Here is a 24795-nt window from a genome sequence, read left to right as displayed (position 1 = left end):
TAGGTGGCCATCAGATCACCCCTGAGCCTGTGCTTTTCCAGGCTACAGAGCCCCATGGCTCTCAGCCTGTCGTTGTAAGATCTGTTCTCCTGACCTCTGATCACACGCGTGGCTCTTCTCTGGACTCTCTCAAGCTTCTCCACATTCTTTTTGAATTGCAGAGCCCAAAACTGGACACAATACTCAAGCTGCGGCCTCACCAAGGCTGAGTACAAGGGGAGAATGATATCCTGGGATTTGCTTGAGAAGCATCTATGGATGCAAGCCAGCTTTTTGGTCACTTTACTAGCTGCAGCCATCTCATTGCAGGCTCATGTTCATCTTGTGGTCAGTGATGACCCCCAAGTCATGGGAGGGGGTTAACCCTTAGAGAGTGGGAGGTGGTGTCTGAGTGCCAGCCGGGCTGGGTCTCACCCTGCCCAGACCCCTACTTTGCCCAGCCCCCAGGGAGGCACGTGAACAGGCTGTGCAAACAGGCGTGCTTGTCTGCCGGCGCGTGAGTTAGCACAGAGTTCGCACAGGAGGGTGCGCAGGAGGGCCTAAGGCCCTGCCTGTGAGTACTCTAGGGTAGACAGCCCCAGCCAGCCTACCAGTGGCATGACACGGATGGGCACATTCTGCGGCCTCCCCCCCGCCCCCTATCAGGCACCTCAGAGATGGCCACCCAGACGGAGCCCGTGGTTCCAGGCTCCATGCAGACAGAGCCTCTGGCTCTTGGCTGCGGGGGCTGCCTGTCCCTTTTTCAGGCTCTGGGGCCTGGGAGCATGGCCACCTCACCGTGTGGGGTCTGCTCCCTTTTGGGGTCTCTGGCGTGCCAGCTGGAGGAGTGCCAGGCCACAGTCCAGAGACTGCGTGCCATCAGGGACTGTGAGCAGGAGATAGACTCCTGCTGCCAGGCCCTTCTCCCCCGGGAGCTGGAGGGTAGACCACTGTCTCCCTCCAGGACAAAGGAGGACTCCGGGACCTCCCCTTCTGTCCAGTCAGGGGCATGGACCAAGGTGGTCAAGGGCCCTAAGGCCCGCCACACCAAGACCCCTGCCCTGCCAGAGCTTAGCAACAGGTATGAACCTCTTGCTGCTCCAGCAGAGCCTGCTGAGTTGCCAGCTCCTGCAGGCAACACAGGCTCAACTGGAGCTACTGACCCCGTTCTCCCCAAGACCAAACAAAACGTGTTGTTGTGAGAGACTCCATCCTGAGAGGAAATGAGGGGGTGATCTCCCACACCGACCCCTTACCCAGGGAAGTCTTCTGCTTCCCAGGAGCCCGCATCTGAGACATTGCGGAGAGGATCCCTAAGTTCCACTAGCCAGTACCAGGTTGAGCAGCACTTCCACATTCCATCAAAGTTTTACCTGTGAGTTCAAGGAAAATGAAAAAGACAACTGGGGAAGAGGTAGATGACGAGCTGACTGAACTTTTCAGTTTAAGTATGGAAGTGTGCTCAGAAACGCACCTTCCTTTCATAGTCAGATACACAGGTCCTTCCCAGTTTCCCTTGATGGGAAAAGGCTGTATATCTTTACAACCAAAAATAACTTTGTATCATCTTTTCACCTCACTAGGATTTAGGGTGATTCAGGAAAAGTCCATCTGCACTTTAATGCACAGATTTTCTTTCATAGAAACATCTAAAGCACTTATCAGTAACAACTATACTCTTCTAGACACAAGTACCAATGCCCTATAAAAATATTCTTATGCCATACTTGTAACTGTTTGCGATTTCTAGAGTTGTGACTTTTGCCACTCAAAAAAAAAAAAATCCATTCAACCATTTTCTCTAAAATATGCTAAACTCTGAAAACTTATCATTTGCACATGTAGAAATAAACATAAGAAGAAATCAGTTTACTTGAAAGGTGATCTAAGTGAATTAGAGTCTGCATTCAGATGTATAATAATATGGCTGAAAAACCAAGGAGTGTTTTCTACTAAATCAATGGGATCTGCAGCAGCCATAGGCTACTTGTGGTCTGTCTTTCTCACAGATGGTGCAAATACATAACAATTGAACTGTTCCATGAGATGCATATGGCTGTATCATGAAGTCCCATTCATATTTTTACAAACTGCTACATTCTCAACCTGCAAGTGTACTTTGGCCATCAGGTGCCGATTTTAGAAACAGTTTCACAATTTTCTACTTGAGTAATTATTTCTCAGCTGCCCTCCTAGGGCTTTAACTGCTACCTGTACTACAACCTTCTATTATCTGTACCGAGGTTATATGCTTCCCTTCGAAAATTGCCTATGTCAAAGTTACTAGCTGTGTGTAATCACTTTCTGTTTTTGCATAAAGTAGAAATATTTATGGATGTATGAAAAATGTTGCATTTACTTGCCATATGTTTTTCACACTTGTGTGTTCTCACGTTGTCTCTGGCACACTTCATGCAAATGTGCCAGAGAGAATATGCACAGGAAAAGTTTTTAGAAAAATATAGCAAAATATGAAGCAGGATTAACAAATCAATAATTTCCTTGCATACAGGAATGAAGGGTAGATTCTGTGATTTTTTTTTTTTTTTTTTAAGCTTCCATTTAGTTAATTGAAAGAGAACTAAATAAGAAAACTATATAATGAACTAATGGGGAACATAAAATAGGGTTGGGATAAATTTATATTCAAATGGGAGATTTAAATAACGAAATAGAGGCAGGCATTTTTTAGCAAAAAAAGGGGGAGTTTGACTATTTTCTCGAGGTTAAGGGGATATGAAGTGTAGGTCAATTTGTATTTCTCAATTTTATAAAGTCAAGCCAAGTAAGATAATATGATAACATGACTGTGTTTCAAATTTGTTTTCCTTCTTCTTGGTCTGAGTCTATTATTACTTACTAAAATCTGTAAGGATTTATAAGTACTACGTAAACTGTTAAAGTTTAGGATCTGGTGGCTGCAACTTTTGAAGACTGTTAACTTCACAAACATGTCAAACATGTCTTTGGTTGTTTAGAATCTGTTGGATACTCTATTATTTTTCTCTGAAAATTTGTTGTTTCAAAATAACTATACAGATTTTGCAGTTCATTCATATCAAATGTGTAGGAGTATGGGTTATTGTTTTAAAGGCATTGTTTTGGACTGCATCAGAACTAGATATTCTCCAGCATCTCTTTTACCAGGAATGATCTATATTTAAGATTGCCTCGCAGTTACTTAAGGTGTGGACAGGTTATGTTACTAAGTGCTGAGATGCTCTGTAGCACTCCAGAAACATAGTTTTATGGAGGTGTACATGCATACAAGCCCTCTGGCTGGAGAGTTAAAAAGCTGCCTCAAAAGAATACTGTCCAGCCAGAGGTCATAGGAACTGCTTCTTTGCTCCCATCATCCACCCCCACCCTGACTCCCACAGCAAAAAGGCTGTCTCAAATTGATATCACATGGGAATCAGCTAGAGGCTGCTGAAAGGGAAAAACCCCAGGTCATCTGCAGGGGTGACAGGGTATGCTCATCTCACCTTTGCAGGTAAATTGGGACTTGTGCTGTCAGCCAAGATGGCTCTCTTAAGACTGGTACCAGGGCAGCATCAGTGGCCATGACAGCCCCATGTCAGGGAATTCACAAGAACTGTCAAACAGCCCACAGCTGCTGTGGGAGGGAGACACATGGCCTCTTGCCCACCAGCCCTGCTGCCAAACCAGGTATTCCTGTGACAGTAGGATGAGCCAGCACAGCCCCTTTTCCTGGGCTTCCTGTGGGGCAGGCAGCTTTTTATGTGGTTCCTATTGGGCTCTTCTCCATGATGCTTACCCCTCAGGAACAGGACTATTTTGGGGGTTTCTGTGGGGTGAAGAGTAGGTCTTGTTGCTGCTGCCTGCCCCGCAGGAAAGGGGCTCTTTCCTGGAAGAGGCACCACAGCTGCCGCAGGAACGCAGCCATTTCCTAGTGTGCCTGCAGCAGCAGTAACAGCTCCTCCTGCTGCTGCTACCACCACCACAAGAAAGGCAGCTCTTGCTGCCCCACACAGTGGGCACAGCAGGGTCCCATCAGGGTCCTTTAATAGGAGGAGGGAGGGAGACCAGATGACTGGAGGATGCTGGGAGTCTCAGAAACCCCTATGTAAGCATTACGTTGAGTCATACAAAACGTATCCCCACCAAGAAGTTCCTCATTGAAAGTGCTTGTATTTTATTGATCTTTCAGAAATTTTGTAATGCTACAAACAGCTTGAGCAACTGTCACTTGCTTTTTGTAGCACTACAAGGGTATGCTTAGCAGTACAAATGTAACACCTGTCCACATAGCTTTAAATATTTCCTGATTGTGGTGATATTTCTTTCCTCCTTTCTTTCTGTCTTAAACATGGAGTTTCTTCTGGGTTGTTTTTTTTCTTATACACAGAAGAACTCGTTGTAAAGAACTTCTTCACTATGAAAGTTCGAATAAGAATATCAATGCTAAAGCAAATTCAGATCTGATGTAATCAGGTATAACCACTTTGGGTCAGCATATCTGTTCTCGCTTGTGGTATTAGATGTTAATTTGCTTTCCTCCTTGCACTTCAACTGTTGTGTTTTAGACTTGGAGGTTTCTTGTACATGCCACAGGGGTTTAATTCAGTTTAGTTCTCCCTAAATTGAAATGGTGGGTTTTTAAAAACACCGCTTCAATTTAGGAAGAATTAAATTGAACTAAACCCCTGTGGCCTGATCCCTTACCTTCCTCTTCAGCAACAGTGGGGGAGGGGAAGGGGGAGGAGGGCGAGCTGCCAGGAGGCCAAGCGGACCCTAAGCTGCACAGGGCCCCACCAGGCGACACCTGCCTGCTGGCACCCAGCCTGGGCAGTCCCAGGGCGTGCCACAGAGGGAAGCACCAGGCCCCCACACAGCTCAGACAGGCAGACAAGCTCTGGGGAGGGGGGAAAAAACCCCATCACGCTCGCCACTTTTTTTTTCTCTTCACTGGAGCCTGCCTACATGGGTTGGCTGCCACCAGGTCCCACAGTCCCTAGGTTGCACAGGGCCCACCAAGCCCCAGCACTTTGGCTTCCAGTGCCCCGTGCACTGTTGCATTTCATTAGATAGCAAACTAAAGCACCTCTAATGAGAATTGTTCATTTTGTCTGAAACACTATCCAGAAGTTTTCAAGTGTCCAGGAGTCTTTTACAATCTTGTAAGCACTTAAGGTGGATAGATATAACTTAGTGGTTACACACTGTATAACCCAGGGGCAGGCAACTATTTTGGCTGGATGGCCGCTTACCAAGTTTTGGCAAGCTGTCTAGGGCCCTGCCCCTGGACAGTTGCCCTGCCCCCAGTCACCATATTGGAACCGGGCATCCTGCCCCCCTCAACCTCTGACCTTTGCCACCGGAAGGCCCTTCCCTTGCCCTGAAGTACGCCTTTTGGGAGGGTGGGTGCTGCAATCTGGAAACCAGGGGGGGAAAAAACAAATCATATACAAAAAATAAAACTTCTACTATAACTTATTTTCATTTTATTTAAAAATATTTTTGCACTGATTTATGTGTTTGTGAAGTGTATCTAGAAGTGACTGAATAATAGCTCAAAATACAGTCCTATTATATATTGTGTGAGAATGGCAAGGGGGTGTATGTGGAGGGTTGTGGTTGGGGAGTGGGTGTATGTGTGGTGGATTGGGTGTTTGTGTGGTGGGTGGGTGGGTGTGGAAGGGTGTGGGTTATGTGATTGGGGTGGGGGATGTGGAAGGGGTGTGGTGTTATGGTGGGGTGGGAGAGAGAGAGAGCCAGGGCCGGGCCTCTGGCCCCATTACATGCAACTCTTGCAGACTGTGTGAGACTCACGCAATGCAGACCCTGTGCCCAGGCTTCACACTCCTGCCACTCCACCCCAGGGCACCGACATGGCCTCTGCGTTCCTGCTGCCACCACTCCCCCCACCATTTCCCTACTTTCCCTCCCCCATGCCTGCCTGCCACCACTGCCATTGCTTCCCAGCCACCACTACCACTTCCCTGATGTTGCTGTTTTCCACAGCCCCCCCACTGCTCCCCTCCTGCCAGTGCTCCTCACTTCCCACCCACAGCCCTTCTACCCCCCAGCCCTGGCAGAGGGGGCCCCCAGTTGCCATGGCTATAGGGCCAGGGACCTGGGTCTGCAGCCCTCTGCTCCCCCAGCAGCGCCTGAGCCTTGGCTGCCTCCTGGAGGAGGCAATAGAGCATGGAGCCCATGGAAGGGGGCAGATGTTGGCTGTCCACTGCAGTCTCAGGCTTCCTGCCCTGCTGCCTTCCCCCTGGGGCCTCCGGGGCCCAGTGGATGGGCCCTGGAATGGCAGGGCAGAGCAGGTCCAGTCAGGGAAACGTGTTGCCACCCCTGGGAGCCCTGCAGTGCTATGATGATGCAACCCCTGCCAATCCAGCAGCAGCAAGGGGCACAACCCTGGACCACCACCCCCACTGCTGCCAGGTGGGCTAGGGGCACTTTGCCAGGGTGGCACAGGGCTCGCTGCAGCAAGAAGCTTCCCTGCCTGGCTCTGCTCTGCCCTGCTGCGCCAGGCCTCACTCACTAGGCCATAGAGGCCCCAGGGAGAGGGCAGGTAGCCTGAGACTACAGCGGGCAGGCTGCCTCTGCCCCACACACAAAATTCAGGGGCACATGCCCCCTCTGGTCCTCGCAGAGTGCATGCAGCAGCGGAGACCCAGCCTGCTCCCTCCCCCAGCCCCTGAACAACAAGCCACAGCCGGGTCTTGCTCCATTCCAAGGCCCTGTGGCTGCACATTCAGGCCCTAGCCCCCAAGCACCACCCCAGTTGAGTAGCAGCCCCAGTCCCAGTCCTGCCCAACTCTCACCCTAGCTCCATCTCCACCCCCACCAGACTTACCTGGCAGCCATGTGCATATGTGTGTGTGCACATGCAGATGGCGCCCCCTGCCTGACCAGCCATGTCCTGCTCCCCCAGCCCCTTGCAGGCTGGAACTCCTGGCCTGCAGGGAGCTTTCTGCAAAAGTGCAAAATCCATATGTTTCTCTGTTAAAATGAAAAGTCCACATTTTTCTTGGTTAATATGAAAAATCCACAGTTTGTTCATTTTTTTCCATGGGAAATGGAAAGCCTAGATCTCTGCTTATCATGGATGATGAGGTCTGTATTTTAAAAAGCTTGTCTTTTTGGTTTTTACCTTGGGCCTTGGAGATCTCCTTTGGTGGGCTCAAAAAGGAATAGTAGATGCAAATTTATTTCATTGCAAAAAATGTTATTGAAAATGCAGGATTTCATGCAACTCAGATTAAGCATAGTCGTTATGGCCTATAGCTGTCTCTGAATTACTGTCCCCTTTGGTGATTCACAATCACTTGTGCATGAACAACAACATTTGTATCCATTACACAACAATTGCTTAGGGACAGCTGGAAAGTATTTGAAAGGTTTTTAATACATCTGCCATCTTGGTATTGCTGTAATGCAGCATTTTGGGAATTTTAAGGATAATTCTGGTGTTCTGTTCCCCAGGAGCACTTTTGAATTGACACAACAGTATTAAACAGTTTTAAATAAAGTCATAGTACTGTAAACTTACTGCTTAATTTGATCTTCAGCAAAAGAAATGGGGCTGAAATCAGCACTGATTGACTGACTTGTCTTGCTAAGGATATAGAATTCATTGGTTTTACCAGTGGGATATCAGCTATTCTGGAAGTAAAGTTAGCCACATCTTGTATAATGTAATAAAAAGGGAAAATAAAGTATACAATATGAGGCTGATAACAGCTTTGTTAACGTTGATTGTAAGTAAAGTTAATTAAGATTGGAAGACATTAATGTACATCTCCACATCACAGAGAAAATGGTTTTTAAAAGTAACAGAGTAAGGAATCAAAAAGCTTCTCTAAAATTATTTATCATATTTGTTATGCTAAGTTATGTATATTATATTTTTTCCTTTTTCACCACAATAGTTAAAGTGCATCACTAGTCTTCTCACACATCTGCAATTTTTAATAGTTTTTTCTAAGGTGAATATATTGGGCATATTATCATTTTTCTCACATATCACATACCTCCAAATAAAGCAACCTTATTTTAGGAAGGAAGAATGAAAAAAAAAAGAAGATTTTCCACCATTGTTAGCTGCTCAGCCAAGTGCTGAAACTGCAGTTGCTACTGAGCACAGGACTTCAGGGGCAGAGCTAGGAATTTAAAAAAACCTAAAAACAGGTTGCTGCGCTATGATAGAAGAAGAAAGAAGTAGCTACCAGACAGCAAAATGTAGGAAGAAAGAATAGCTTGATTAGTGGAACATCAAGACCAGTAAAAAATTGAGATGGTCATTAACATCTGTGGAGTGAAGAACAGTCAACAGAAATCAGGTAGATAATAATGAGCTGTTAAGTCAGTTTACTCCATCAGTACTGTCTGAATAGAAATGCCACTGCTGCTGTGCTTGGACAGGTAGTTTTAAACTTTTGATGAATCAAGAATCAAAGGAGTACACACTATTGTACCATCCCCCGCCCCCTCCAGATCTGCCTCTGCTGTACACTAAACAGCAGCCATTTACAGCATCTCCATGCATCTATTATAGACAGAAAAATAAGCTTCTCTGATTAAGACATACGCCCCAATTTTGAAAGGCTACTTTTTGGGGGAAAGTGAATATGGTATGTGAGTAAATAAGGTAATATCTGTTTTTATTGCAGTATTTGTTAGCAGTGCCATACAAAGGCAAATACTCCTATGTGCTAGGCATTGTAAAACACACACCAAAGAGATTGTTCCTGCCCCAAAATATTTCCAGTTTTATGGAGTTCAAGATTTTGCCAGTATTTTATGAAAAGCAGATTTCAGTTTTTTATTAAATTTTTCATCTTGTAAGACATTGTCTGGTTTTGATGTTAAGTGTGATGCATGTTTCTTTGCAGTTTACGTGTGAACTTAGACATGGGCAAAGCAGCCTATGGGTGGATGATTATGAAGGATGACAATATACCTGGAACAGTTGTCCGAACCAGCACCATACCAGAAGAATTGGGTCGTTTAGTATATTTGCTAACAGATAAAACAGGTACATGACTTTTTGTGTATTTAAAATTTTATTTATATATTAATTTAATTTATTTTGTAACAAATAAGATGATTTACTAATAGTGGTTGGATTGTTTCAATTTAATTAGATTTCACTTCATTTGGGAGGTTTTATTGTTTCTTTGTTTTTATGCACGTGTTTTAGGTTTGAGTAGCTCAGACCTTGTGAGATTTGACCTTCATTACTAAGTATGGAACGAACTTCTATGGCTACATACAGACATTCAGGCTAGGGACAGACATTCAAAAATCCCGAGCCTGAATTGATTCAATCTTTGCAGGTTAGTCTAACCTGCAGAGAGTGAAGCGGTTTCCAAGTGGATAGATGTTCTCTTTTCATTCCAGAAATGTGGGCATATCCCTGCAGTGGCTTAGGCCAGAAACCTGGGGGCACTAGAGCAGCCCTCCCCTTTCACAGAGAAGCTAAGCTGAGCGGGGGTGGGGGTCAGGCCTGGGCAGGCCTGAGTAAGACTGAGGAGGGGTTCAAACTTCAACTTTAGTCTGCAAGGTGCCAAGTTTGGGAGAAGAGGGAGCCTGTCCAGACCACTGTGGCTGGGGAGGAGGAGGAGGGAAGAACTCTGCCCGACCCAGAGGCTCCCTGATAGCTGGGAGGAATCCTGACACACAGGGCTGCCTGGCCCCAATGGGGAACTCTTCCTCCTCCTTCTCCCACTCCCCCAGTACTGCAGGGTGGGGGGCAGCTCATTTCAGTGCTGAGGGGGCTCTTTCCCCTTCTCCCCAACACACCATGGGGTAGGTAGGGGGGCTCTGCAGGGCTGCCAGGCACCAGAGAGGGACTGTTCCCCTGCTTCTCCATTGCTGCTGCAGGGCAGGGAATGGGGCTTTATGCCAGGCTGCTCAGCCCCAGAAGGGGACTCTTCCCTCCGCTTCTTCATGCGGTGGGGAGACAAGCTCTGTTCATTGAGGGGAGAGGGACTCTTCTCCCTCCGTCTCCCTCCCACCCACCACCATGGCTTGGCCCAGCCAGACCATGCAGCTGCCTCAGCTGGGGCTGAGCGGGGCCACATGGGCCCACCCCTGGCAGCTGCAGCTCCATTATAGCTGCTCCCCATGCCCCGGCTGGGCCAAGCCAAGCCATGGAGCGCCGCACAGAGCACCTTCCCCCCCACACACCCTGTGGCAGAAGGGGGTAGGGGGCGAAGGAAGGAAAAGATTGTCCCCCAGCATTGAACAGAGCCCCCCTTCCCCACCCCATGGCAGGGAGGGCAGCAGGGGAGGAGGGGGATTAGTCTCCCCACCCAGCACTGAACAGAACCCTCCTCCCTGCCCTGCAGGAGGAGGAGTGGTGGGAAGAGCAGGGGGAATAGTCCCTCTCTGGGGCCAGGCAACTTCACAGAGTCTCCCTCCCTATCCCGCAGCAGCAGGAGCGGAGGAGGAAGGGGAAGACCCCCCCAACTCCCAAGCCCAAACAGAGCCCCCCTCCCTGCCCTGCGGCAGCAGGGGGGCGAGGAATAGGGGGAAGAGCCTCCCTCTGGGGCTGGACAGCCTCGTGGAGTCCCTCTCCCCACTCCAGGATGTGGAGGAGGAGCAGGAGGCCTCCTCGAGTGCCTCACAGAGCCCCCCTCACCCTGGGGTGGGGGTAAGAGGAGGGGGAAGAGTCTGTCCCAGCATGGCCTTGTTAAGCTAAAGGTGGCAGGGAGAAGGTTTAATTTCTCCCTCCTTCCTTATGCCCTCCAGCCAGGGTCCTCCAACCCCAGGGGCCACTACCACAGCCCCCTCCTTGCCCACTTTGCCTTAATGGGGCCAAGCCAGCTAGTGTCTCTGCTAAGGCCGGTTGGTCCTTGCTTGGGCTAGAGAGCAGAGGAGTGGGGTCAGCCCTGTGGCTGAAGCAGAGAGCCCTGCCCAGCCCAGAGTGCATGCTGGGATGCTGGAGGACTCTGGTTTAAGTTAAACCAGCAAGGCGTCTGGGACAGACATTGCATAAACTGGTTTGAACCAAATCAGTTGAGTCTCATACTACATTCAACCAGCTTTATCTCATACCAGTTTCAGTCATCTTGAAACTAGTTAATATGTATTGAATATCTGTTCTGTTTCAGGCTTAAACTGGTTTCTGATCACTTGAACTAGTTTGTGAAATGTTTGTCCCTAGCCTCAGGGAATTTAGATCGCAGTAAAAATGGCCACCCAATCTAACTTAGTTCCCCCAGGTGCAGATCTTACACTTAGATTCCTAGTTAGATAGAAATGAGTGTGAACTGTCAGGCAGCTTACATTAGTCTGAAAATGGCTGACCCAATCTAAGTTAACTGGACCTCTCAGGTAGTCTAACTTAGATTGTATCCAGTGAAACCAATTTAATTGAATTTCTGTACAGTTTCCAGCACAGCCCCAGGGCTGGGCAAATTCAGCTGCTGGCCCCAGTCCCAGGGCTGCACTTTTCCTATATCTCCGCTCCAGCACTGGGCCATTTTTAGCACCCCCTTCCCCCCAAGGCCACCAAACGACCCATCCCACAAACTGCTCCTACAAGTGATGATTTTACCAGTTGGTGCTGAGAGCTGAGGCAGTAAGTTGGAGTGGGTTGGTTGATTCACTGGGGAGAGTCATTCATCTGGGGTGGTTGGGAGGCTAAAAATAGCCCCTGAGGAGGGGAGCACATCCCCCTTCCGCCAAGCCCCCCTGAGGACCCCATTAGTCATCCCAGATCCCACTAAACTCTCTCAGACTCCACCAACCCCTCTCAGATCCCACTTGCCCCCACAGTCTCCCAACCCCTCCCACCCCCCCAGCAAACTGTGCTAGCCCCCGGGTCTCCCCAGTCCCCTCTGCAGCCACTTTGTCCCACTGATCCCTCCCCAGTCATCCCTGCTGACCCAGCTTGTCCCCTGGTCCCACCCACCTCTCAGGGAGCCTCCTTGTCCCCTGGATCCCTCCAGATCCCCCACTGCCCCATCCCAATTTACCTTAGGTCAGGTGGCCATTTTTAATTCACTTTAACTTCTGCCTCAGCCCTGCAAATGTCCGTATATATCCTATAAGTAGTCCTGATTATTTCAATGTAATCTTTTACTATAATGGCTGCATTAGTGGTATTATTATTATTTCATAAACTACCATGTGAATTAACCCAGATGATGCTAAATGGCATTTTAGCCTCAAACTGCTGGGTTTTTTGTGTGTCACATGTATCCCTATAAACTCATTCCCTTGAATTTTTTTTAAAGACAAGTCAAAATTAGGACTGGCCTACAAACAAGTAAGCCTGTGCTAAAATACTAAGAACAGCCTCTAAAATGGTGCTTTCTAAAGGAGAGGTGAAGTCATGTTTCTTCCTTTCATTTTCCTGAGATTAATTTCTATATTTGATCTTCCTAATTGCTGCCTATTATTGTACTTCACCTTGAATAGTGACAAAATAAACAAAACCATCCTTACTAATCTTTAGTACAGTGGTGTGAAGTAGAAATGCTGTGCTCATTTGATATCTATCTGTTGACCTCTAGTCTGCTTCATAAGGTATAAAATCCTAAATGATAAGCTTTTCCCATCCTAGTCCTTTCAGTGTTTAAGAGTGAAATGTGTTCTTATAGTATGCCACAATCATATTTGTAAAGATCTGAGGAACTTTACTGTTGTAAGTTGTTAGTCCTGCCATTGCTAAATCAAACACCAAACAAAAGGCATTGTTTCTTAATTTATTTTTACATTGCTTAGTTCTCTCTGAGATTGAATGCATCAGTCTACTAAAATACAGTGATTTTTCCTCAAGGAGATTCCCTAAAATAATTTTTAAAAAAAAGTAGTTTTCTGAACTGCAATAGAAAAATATCTATGGATTTTAATATTTTTACTTAAGCTCTAAGAAATTGTCATAGCAAGACTTTTTTTTTCTTGCCTGTATTTCACATCAGTTCAGATAGTGCGTTCTGTGCCTTGTTTTCCAACACTGTGTGAAACAGGAGCACATTCTACATTGAATATTTTTTGTTAGTGTTATCTAGTGACATAATCTAAGTAATACTTTAAACACAGTATATTAAAAGCATTTTAATCTAGTCTCTAAATATATGTATATCCCTAATGCTGTGTTGTATTAGCACCTTCTATACGTGTAATAACAGATATTATCAGAACCACCTCTCTCTTTTTTTTCCTGCCCAGTCTGTGGGAGTACGAATGCCAAAAAATAAAATACAATAGTTTTTTTAAAGCACATTGACAATCCTGAGCTTTAGGAAGTTTATTTCAGTTTAACTAATTATTTGTAAACTATTTGAAGCTGCTTGCTGAATTTAATTGCAACCTTTATCATGGTAATTTATCTAACTTTTTTAAAGACTTCTGTCTAATGTCTCACTTGAAATTTGTAATTTTAGCTTGCGAAATATGTAATTTACAGTATATCTTTGCAAATGATAAATATGTATAAAAAGGAAGAAGGGGGGGAGTCTTTCTGAGTAACACTAGAGTTCATCCACCAACTAGTTCTAAAAGAAACATTATGGATTCCTTTATAAAAAATCATTTTTTATTTTAACAGTATACAGTTGCCCTACCAGAATGTAACTATAATTCATGTAGTATGGTATTCCGTCTCTCTGATTACAGGTTGCACTAAATGCTCAGAGGAAGGTGTTTAAACTCCATGAACAAATTTGGCCGATTATATAATATATAGCATGTGGGAAAGTGTGCAACTGACCCTAGCTTGTGATCACTTCATGCCCTAAAACATAAAAATGAATAGCCCCTGTATCATTTCTCTTGGCTAATGCAACTCTATTACCTTGTTTGATATACGCATATTTTTTCTTTTTCTTTTTTCTTGACTGAATACTGTGAATTCAAAATGACAATAAGACAGTGATTCTCAAACATTTTAGAATCAAGGCACCCCTTGTTGCACTCAAGACACCCCTCAAAAATGCCAGGTCTTAGCTTTCACTTGTCTTGGACTACAGAAAAATAATAAAACAATTTTTTTCTTGAACAGAACTCAGGAAGACCACAACAGGTCAGAACTTTTTGACACTGTGAATTCCTATATGAAATCTCTGTTTTTATCTTGTGAATTGTGTAGGTGCTTGCACACTTAACACTGCTAATATTGCATGGCACCCCAAGTGGTTGAGAATCACTTCAATAAGGTATTAATTTAAGGAAAAACACCTGGCAAATTAACATGGCTCAAGACAATAATTGTTTATAAAACTTATTACCATCAAAATGCTGAAATTATGACTTCATAGGATCACAGAATTTGATGGTTTAAGTATAAAATATATTATTTTTGCCAAAAAACTGGTAGTTTTAAAAGGATGCACTAATCAGGGTCACTCAAAAAAAAGTACCCTTAATTTTGCTTCTGATTGTCTCTTGTTGGCGTACACTACATCGTACCGCTTAGAATTACACTGGGCCTGATTTATTTTAAAAAATAGAGGGAGTGTGTGCCTAACCTTTTCCTATGCATTCTTAATATACGTACTGCATGTAGCTAAGTAGACACATATCAAAAAGCCTTGAAAGTTGTTAAAACGCAGGGATATTTCTAGCTGTCAACAATAAGGACTTTTTAGAATATCAGTGTCTGAGTTTTGAAGAAATAATTGAAGCTGTAAAATGTAATGAAGTAAAAGTGGATACAAACCCAATTCTATAGGGGACTAGAGTCAAAATGTTTTGCTAACTTTAAACTGATCTTGAGTAAAAAAATATGTGCATTTGTGCAGAGTATTTAGGGTTTACCTAGATTGATCATATATACTCTTATGTTCTCTGGTTTCAATCTCAGATTGATCAGAATTTTAAATGTGTTGCTAAGGGAGTAAATAGAATTTGGATAATGATTGATTCAAGATACCCATTCCATAATTATCTGCCTGCATGCAAGAGCTTCTGTTTTCACTATAACAATATTAAAGTTAGGTATTTAGTTTGTCAAATAGCTCCCACTTTTCTTTTGCCCCCTTGCAGTTGGGATGTCCAAATTAAAACACAGCAAGTCTTATAACCCATCTAGTGACAGACCTTATAGAAGCAGATCTAAAGGGGGGTTCTGTTTCAATGCAGGCACAAAACGGGTTTCTCAATATTGAAAATGAAGAGAGGATACAGAATACAGCTTGCAAAAATCTTATAGTGTGGTCCAAGCTTCACTTGAAATGATTAAGAATTAGTTGTTGAGTTTAAGGAGCATTACATTACTAACATAATTGCAAGGTAGTCCTTTGTATGATTGTAAATTGGGTTTGTGCTTCATCAATAAGCTTTTTGACAAGAAGCGTCCATCACAGTGGCTCTCTCATTTGCCACAGTAGAATAGAAAATGAAGTATCCCAATAATTGCATTATAGTTTCCTTATTGTGGGACAAGAAAGCAATGTGGTATAATTAGGTTTGATTGGAGTGCATGTTTCCGGTAAGATCTGAAATTAATGATGTTGCTATAGTGACACATCTGCGGCCACCAGTGCGTGAAACATAAAGTAATTCATTCGACAAGAGAAGACATCTGTTAACTGCAAGGATGCAGAGCATATTGACACTGACCAGAAATACTAGACGTTATGTGATAAATGAACAAATGATGCTGAAACAGGAGGACAGATAATTTGTACTTAATCTGCTGGGAGAACTTTAATCTTCTCACTGGTTGCATTTGACAATGCCATTGTTTAAAGAACAATGCTGCAGAGAACTCATAAATTTTAAAACTTAACTCAGGGTGCAGCCTATTAAAGCAATACATTAATTCCTTTGTTAGGGAGTTTTTATCTTCATGTAGAACAAAGCCATTACTAAAAACACCCACTAAAACAACAGGTTTTTAGGACTCACATTTTAATTATAGCATCCATTACCCAAAATGCCATGTTGTTTGGACTTGAATCACATATAAGTTTGACAGAAAGGCGTCATCCGTTATGGGGGGGAAAATGCTGTTTCCAGTGTTTTCCAAGGGCAGCTGAGCATGATATCTTATCCTCTCCAAGGTACAGAAGATCCTAATCACAAAGGAAAAACAAAGATATTTGGCAATATTTATTGAACGTTTTTGACATTCAGAGTGTGAAACTGCAAGCTTTATACCATTCATGGAGACAACCAGAGCATTCAGTTATAACAAACATACAGTTTAGTTAGCATAGCATAGCTATTTACTAATGCATACACTTGCATTTGAGTTCTGTAATTAACATTTTAGTGGGTGTTTGGACCAAATGAGATACTTAACACATACACTAGTTGAACAGATGCATAGAATAATGGGATTCCTAATTTTCTGGGAAAGCCCTGTGTTAAAGGCTAATGTGTTAACATGGGCTTTTTTTATTAAATGTCTACTGTAAATGTGTTATAGTGTACTTTGAGAAAGTATGGCTCCAACAATTATACTGATTTTACACATTTTTTTTAAAGGTGTATTTAAAACAACCATTTCTATAACTGCCTGACCTAAAATTATACAGAGAACAAAATAGTATTTTTTTAAAGTTCCTTGCAAGTAACATGTACCTTTTTTGGACACATTATCTTCCACATTCCTCAGCAGCAGCAACGGGTTCTCTTCCATAGGTTTTCCTTGGTCCCTCTCTACGAGATGTGGTAGATCACCAATGAACATGCATGCTGCCATCAGCTGTTCTGCGGCTTTCAGTCTCGTGCAGTTTCACCTAGGGGAGTCTTAAGAGCACAAGGGAATGAATGACTGTTGTTCTGAGCAACAGTACCTAAAACAAATTATTAACATGAACATTAATCCACAGAAAAGAATTAGCAAAACACTTTGAGCAGGTATTCTTGAGCTAGATGTTCTTTTTCTTTTTTGTATGGTACTATAGTACACTGAGTTTTGGGAACAGTGTATAGCTGGAAGGAAAAGGGAAGGAAGTATTCTATGTAAATGCTCAGAATTGTCATTTTATATGATTTCTCTTTTTGCATCCTATAGGGGCCAGTATTTTTTGCCAGGTTTCTTTCTTGTACTGCTAACAAAAGTTCACCATTAACTATATCAGGCCAGATCCTCAGCTGGAAGCTTACAGAGAAGGATTCAAATTTTAGAGTAGCTCGAGATCTAACCATTTGTCTCTTAAGCAAGTTTCTTTCAAGCAATGAATACATACTATATGAAAGGTTGTTCACCCTTGTGACTTCAGACAAAATTATTAATGCTTATGTATTGCACGTATTTGCTTGCTGCTTTATTGTGGCCTTTTAGAATGTTGGTATTAGGCCAAATTACAATCTAGTAATATTTGATCAGAAAGCTCTGCATCTGCTTCTCAAAAAAAAATTCTCTACTGCTCTGTTGTGAATCACATCTGTTGCCACCCAGGGAATGATGCCTGCAGGACTTTTTCCTTAGAAATTAATTTCCTCTTTGCCTGCTTTGCTCTGTGTTTAATGATACAGTTGTAGTCAAAAACTCTTTGCTTCATTAAAAAGCATACAGTTTTTTTCCCAGCAATCACGTGTTAAATTTTTGTCAAGATATTATTCTTACGTGGGAACTGTATTCCAAAACAAAATTAAAAAATTGTTTTGGTGGCAAATCATGTGATAGATATCATAATTCCTGAATGCCTTTTTAAAAGAGCTTTGCATTTTCATCTGTTTATAACATTTTCAAATGACAAATTCTTGGCCAAATTCCAATTCTTTAATTTTTAAAATAGGGTTCAACCAAGTCACACAAAGGAAATTTTGAAAATGAGATGGAACTATATTTGTAAAAAAATAGTGTTAAAATTCTGTTATTTTTAAGCTTGAGCTTGTTCACAGTATCTTCTCCATTATTAGTCATGAAAAACCAAACAAAAAGAGATCTTAGTGAAAGGTAGAATTATTTTCTGCAGTAGACTGACTGCAGTAGAAACAGAAGGTGCAAATATTTAAAACGTTTATATACAGAGACATGCAGCTAAGATTTGGCATGTTGGCAAAATTTATTAGTTGACAACTAGAAGACTAAAATCTAAAATAGACAAACTGCAGAATTTCAGGTGAAGAAATAGGTTGATAGTTGTCATTAGTTTTCAGAAGGCTAGGATGAATATATGCCCACTTGGGTGTTTCAGTCATTCAATATGAATTTAGGAATTACTTTTAATAGAGACGTGTAATGGACATCCACTTTGTATTTCAGTTCATGTGGTCAATTGTAATCTGACAGGATGGTTTTCATAGTCATTTCAGCAGGTATTATAATTTTTTTAAGTGCAACTTTTAGATGCATTTTTCTCCCTCCTCCCCCCCTCCCCATGCATTTTTTGGTGTTTTTTTCTTCCCTCCATAATTCTGTAATGAGAAGTGGGGAATAATTGGAGATAGATACAACTTTGAGAATCACCAGGAAGTTTTAATTGCGGTTTCTTCATCACTATAGTCTTCTTCATCAGACATAAACAGAGAATCCAGTTCTCTATGACAGTGGTTTTCAACCTGTGGTCCACAGACCCCTGAGGGTCCACAGACTGGCTAGGGAGAGGCATTCAAGAAGCCTGAACCTGAATTGATTCACTCTTTGCAGGTTAGTCTAAGCTGTGCAGCTTAAACTGATTAATAACTGGACAGACATTCTCTGTTAAACCAGGAAGTGCACTCACATGCCTGTAGTGGCTCAAGCCAGAAGTTGGAGGGTGCTAGAGCACACCTGCCAGCCACTGTCAATGGGGAGGGAAGAGAGATGCCCTCCAACGCTCTCACCCCCTGCCCCCACTGGAGCGGAGGGGGCATGGCCAGGCACAACATGCGGGATGCCAGTCACCAGCCTGGAGCGGGGGGGAGGGCAGGGGAGGGGAGCTGCTGCCAGGCTGAGGAGTGGGAATGGGGAAAAAGTCCTTTCTCTGAAACAAGCAAGTATTGAACACAGGAATTTGCAAAGTATACAACAGGGAGCTACCAAAAATCTTCTAAGCTAAAATAATCTAATCTTTGCCTAAGCTAAAATACTGCCCAGTAAAACACAGCATACATGATTTAGTCTAACTTAAAATGTAAGCCAGGAAGACAAGAATTAGTTTTCCTAATCCTGAGGGCAGAGTGTCTCCTTAGAGCCAGGCATTCAGGATGGCTTTGTTTAGGTAGTCCCACCTTTTACACATTCTGCTTTATAATGTAAATGTGTCTCTCTGCATTCTTTGGTGAAGCTGTCTGCAACTTTCCTAAACTACATCTCCAGCATGTGCGATGATTATCAGGTCTTGCCAGCACTTCCCACCTTTCAGTCCAGTCTTGCAGGCCTTAGCTCTGGGCTCACAGGTGCAGGGCTTGGATCTGCACACAGGGAACTAGCATGCCTCTCTCCTCCTTTCCCCCTGCCCCCCTCCCCTGCTCCAGACATGCTATGGAATTAATCCCCTCCCTGCCTGGCTCCAGGCAAGCCACAGAGACTGCAGCCAAACCCCTAGGCATTCCAGGGGAGAGAGGGGACAGAGAAAGGAATTAACTCTGTCCCTGCCTGGCTGCAGACAAGCCATGGAGGTATAGCTAGGACTGGCAAACCCCAGCTCCCCCACAGTGTTTGTCAGTGGAGGGGGGGCAGGGGACAGAGGGAGGAATTTGCCTTAGGGGCCATGACAGGTCAGCTGCTGGCCACACCCTGCCTCTGCTCTGGCTAGATAGCAGAGGGGAGGGACCAGTCCAAATCACTGGACCAGATCTCTGCCCAGCCCAGAGGGGATGCTGGGGGAGTCTGGTTTAACTTAAACCAGCAAGGGGTCTGGGACAGACATTACATAAACTGGTTTGAGCCAGATCAGTTAAGTGTGATACTATATTCAACCAGGTTTATCTGAAACCGGTTTCGGCCATTTTCAAACTGGTTTTATGTACACTAGATGTCTGTGCTGTTACAGGTTTTAAACCAGTTTTGATCACTTAAACTGGTTTATGTATAATGTCTGTCCCTAGCCACTGTGTCTAAAGGGTCCACGAAAGATGACTATGATCAGTCAAAAGTATGTGAATACCCACACTTACAATTCAAAGGAGTTTGCACCTCCATTCAAAATTTCCAAAGGTATCTGCACCTCCTTTTGAGATTTCTTAGGGGTCTGCAAATGAAAAAAGATTGAAAACCACTGCTCTATGATACCTCAAAGCAAGGTGCTAATTTCTTTTCCTATTCTGATCAAGGGAAGGAAAAGATAACAGCCCACTTCTGAGAGTAGTATGAGAGGTGTAAGTACTGAACAAGGACAGCTGGTACTTCACATGTTTGGACTTGTTTCTTTTCATTCTACCTTCTCATTTCCCCTCAAGTTTGCTGATTGCTACAAGGTAGGAAAGATCAACCCTGATCTATATACCAGGCCTTCTGCCTACTGAGAAAAAAATTGAAATCTGCCTTGTCCTCACACGTTTCCTTTTTTTCCTGAGGTAATTGTCAAACTGGCTTGATTCTTAACTATGGTCTACAGGGCTCTGAGTACTGTAGTGGTCCTAAAACTGACCCCAGTGAATTGTTAATTGCATTCCAAGGCTGGGCAAATCTGTAGTCAGAGGGAAGATGCTTGCGTTTTCTGTTGATTCGGGAAGATGAGCACATTACATCTCACTTGGAAGTTCATCTTTATAAACATTTAGCTGTTTGAAGTGAAAATTCAGATTCTTTAGAAAGTGATGTTGGTCTTGCATGCTCACTGGATGCATGCAAGCTGTTTTTCATGTCTGGAAATATAACATTTTTGTTTAAATGCTAGAGTTTGATAAACAGCTACCCCAAAAAGTTATTGGTAAAAATTGTACATTTTAAAGGGGGAAACATTACATAAGTATTTTTATCTCATGCAGTAAATGTTCACCAAGTATTGGAAGTGAAACCAGCTTGTACATAATAACCAAATAATGAAGACTGAGATGAAATCTAGAGATGATTAGCACAACTCTTCATTCTTTGTGGGCTACTTTTCAACCACACTTGGAAATGCTGTTTCTCACTTGAATTTTTCCCAATTTTGCCAACATTTTGTAAATAGTTCACCAATAAGAAAAGTGCCTGTCTGTTTAACATTGAGGAAAAGATAGAGTTCCTTAGAATGGTTACTGTGAATGATGAGCTAACTATTACAGCACTATAACTCAGCAAGAGTGGGGATGAAATTTTGTTGTACATATATTACCAGGAAGTAGGAGTAGCAGATATGTAATGTGTAACTGGGAAGAAAGATTTATGACTGTGACAGCATGGTTATATCACTGAACAGCACTAATGGATGTACCCTCTATCAGATGCATAAACTGGATGTTAACTGACTAAACAATTTCTAGTTTCTAAACACTAATTATAGCGTATCTGGTGCTTTTAACTTGTTCTCTTCCTATGACTTGCTGTGTTTTACTGTCTTACTGGGACAGAGACATCATATCAAATATAAGAGAAGAGTAAAGCTTTGTGTAAAGTATTCCATACTACACTTTAAAATTATTTGTTGTCCCATTATCCTACCCAAAAATGTTTTTAAAATAAGTATTAAAATAATCAAGAATGTTACTTTTGCTACTTCATTACATTAATCTCTTTTTATCACAAAAACATTGCCAAAGTTCAGTCCTTGTTTAAATGCCCACAAGATGCATAGTAGTATATATTATACAGGGATTACCTGCATGCTAGATTAATTCCAGTCTATATTTTTCAAAATATATTTTTTCACCATTGAGTGTACTTGAAAACAAATGGTATGGGATCTTGTCTCTATGAGTGTAACAGAGAAACCTAGCCATGGATGACCTCTATCCCTTGTTACGCCTAGTCATGGAACCCTGTCCCGCCCACCCTTCAATTAGTACTTTCTTAAAATCAAGGATGTCACTGTTGACAGTAGTGAACGTAAAGTATCACTCTGTGACTGACACCCTGTAGTTTCTTACAGATGTAAAGTAGTCTCTGAAAACACTATTTATGTTAATTCGAAAATTCCAGGCGTATTCCGGTTGGAGGCTAAATTCGTCAAATTCGGAAGTGATGTTAATTTCCAGTGACCTGTTTTAGATGACTTTGAATCTGTCTTTTTACCAGAAAGTTTTTCTTCATATATCCTGTGGAATAATGTTAGAGATTGTATATAAAGAGCCATAGTTGACAGTTTTCTTTTTTATGTATACTTATACATAAGTATATACTTATACTTTTTATACGTATGTATTTTTAACAAAAATACTTTTTATGGCCTAGATTTTCATGGAAAATATATTATTTAAATAACTGACCTTTAAGCATACTCCAAAATTTTAAATAAATCCTTCCTCTTTAAAATACAAATCCAAGGTGCTAATAATTAGGGATAGTGTTTTAAGAAGGTAACTTTTTGCGTATGTGCATAGAAATTTGCCCAGACAGGACAATAATGTATCAGTTTACCTTATTTTTACTCCCATGTGGATGATATATAATAAAGCCCTTAAAAATGTGGTCCTTTTATGTGTAGCGGCAGTATGTTGCTACTAGTAGGGTACTTACACTAGTAAGTCAGTTGAGTACAACAGTTGCTCTGATGCAACTTCTAATGCATCCCTCTCTGTGATGGTCTTCATATGTGTACATGCATTTCAGTCAACATATCTGGATGCCAAATTAAGATTTCCTAGGTTTGTGCATTTATCTGATAGCTCCTTTTCCTGTTGGTGAAGTTTAATACATTGAGTCTCTTTCTAAAAGTAGCGCACTATCTATATGATGGGAAGAAATCACCAATTAGTTTAGTGCTGCCTCTGTAGGTGGAAAGCCTGAGCAAAAGAGGTAGACCTTTGTCACTGGACTTTTCAAGACATAACAAGTGAGCTTACCCTGAGTTCTGTTTGGGAGTTCCACAGCTTGATGGCTTTCACAAAAAACACAATCCTTCCCCGTTCCTAGGCTGTTTAGTCTTACCACTGTTTTGTCTCACCGTGGCATAGGCAGATGTCTCTTGGCCACATTTCCAGGTCAGTGGAAAGTGATTAAACTTTCCCCATAACATTATATCCATCCTTTATTTTAAAACACTTTTCAAGCCTTATACAAAACTCATGTATGTGCTTTTCTTTATACAACCATACTGCAATTCTTTTAATATTAAAGTTGATTACAAATACTGCCTTGCAACCCTTGTAAAAATGATACATAAAATTAGCAATCCCTTCACTGGTCTTTTTTTACATATTGACAGTAAATTTGTCCCGTTTGCCCTCTGCTTTACAGAAGCCTAAACCCAAGACAAGTCATCAGCAAATTTAACATGCAGCCACATTGGTAAATCTACCCTGCTATATGGAGAAAGAAGTAAAACAAGTAGTGAAGACTAAGTGTGGATTAATACCATGTTAATTTCCTAGCTGTAGCTTTATTTAAGCAAGTTACTAACCTAAGGGGAATTTCTCTCTCTTCTGAGTATTAGTCCCTCCCACACACACACTTCTTTCAGAATTATATTGAAGACTACTTCTGCTTCACTTTTTGGCTGAGAATGTTACTGCCAAAGGCAGGTCTAGATAATTTTTATCAGTCCAACAGGGACAAATATCTAGCTGTTACTAGAACCAATTTCAAGGTGGGAAACAGTAACTCCTCCAGGGTGAGTAACCCTGATCGCTCTACATTAACCTTCCTTAAATGAACTGAATGATTGTAATTTGTGATGATTTATTCAATCCCCAAAATAGAACTGTTTTGCCTTGTTCTTTGGCCTTTTTATGGAGCTCTAGATACTCTGTAACACACCTGGATTTGATCATTTCTAGTTAGTCTTTTGCTTTCGGTGCAGATAACTGGGAATAGGAGCTGACAGCTTGCTCTGACCCTGAGCTCGTTTACTTAACAACAATACTTTGGGCTGCTTAAAAGTGTTGGTCTTCAGTGGAATCTGTTGCAGTATACCTGTCAGCAAGTACGGTACTTGTCAGTGGCTTACTAGAATTTGTAAAGCAACAAAATGGTGTAAATTGTCAGGACTCAGAAGCCATTGAGCACGCCTTAATAAATTGTTACCGCCTGCCAAAGGAACAGAATATTTAAAAAAAAAAAAAACCTCTTAAACATACTTTGTCTTTTATTACCTGACTGATATTTTTATTACAGGAACGCTGACCCAGAATGAGATGATATTTAAGCGCCTCCACCTAGGTACTGTCTCTTATGGGACAGATACAATGGATGAAATTCAGAATCATATTATAAGTTCTTACTCACAGGTATTTAATTTTATAACTTATTTTACTTAAGGGTAACATGTTTTATTATTACTGAGTCACTGTCATGCCATTTAGATCTAAAACTGGAATGTCATGAAAGTTCTCTTTAAAGGGACATAACTGGAGGCCTACTTGCAACTAACATTTTATTAAGAACTGTGCATTTTCAGCAATAGGGATATATTATTGTTTGGGACCATTTGGAGATGCATGTTGCTCCCCTCTATAACATCATTACCTTTTACAGCAGGAAAGTGATGGGTTTGAGTAGTAGGATAATTCCTGAACTGTGCATCAGGTGTTTAGACCCATGGTAGCTCCTTTAGCTTGGGTTCATTTAACTCTGTTTTGGACCCAGTTTAATTCCTGGTAGCTTGTAGAGGAGAGGGGAGCGAGCAGACATTATGTAAAATGTAAGTTATGGAAGTTGTGGCTAGAAGCCTTGAATCCTTGTGTATGTCTTCATTCTTCTGCATACCCTGATCAATAAACCTGCTTCTTTTGGGTGCATATAAACATTACATTTCTATTGCAGGAATTGTAGTTCCACCAGTAGAAACCCTTAGTATACAAGCATTCAAGCAGTTCCTACCAAACTGAAATGGCAAGTTCAATATAAACTTCTATCACCTCTAACAAGGTAGA

General features: G+C 42.5%; 1 protein-coding gene across 2 annotated transcripts in view; it reads left to right on the top strand.

Moving 5' to 3' along the window:
* ATP9B (ATPase phospholipid transporting 9B (putative)) overlaps window positions 1–24795 on the top strand; it is a 325951-nt gene that overhangs the window by 251901 nt on the left and 49255 nt on the right. For both annotated transcript variants that reach the window (XM_019544740.1, XM_019544749.1), the window contains exons 13-14: window positions 8847–8989; window positions 24038–24150. In XM_019544740.1, coding sequence (XP_019400285.1) covers window positions 8847–8989; window positions 24038–24150 — 256 coding nt within the window. The remainder of the gene's footprint in view (window positions 1–8846; window positions 8990–24037; window positions 24151–24795) is intronic.

The sequence above is a fragment of the Crocodylus porosus genome, unplaced genomic scaffold (genome assembly GCF_001723895.1).
Source record: "Crocodylus porosus isolate Cpor-Errol unplaced genomic scaffold, CroPor_comp1, whole genome shotgun sequence".
Taxonomy (NCBI): domain Eukaryota; kingdom Metazoa; phylum Chordata; order Crocodylia; family Crocodylidae; genus Crocodylus; species Crocodylus porosus.
This window is presented reverse-complemented; position numbering and strand designations above follow the sequence as displayed.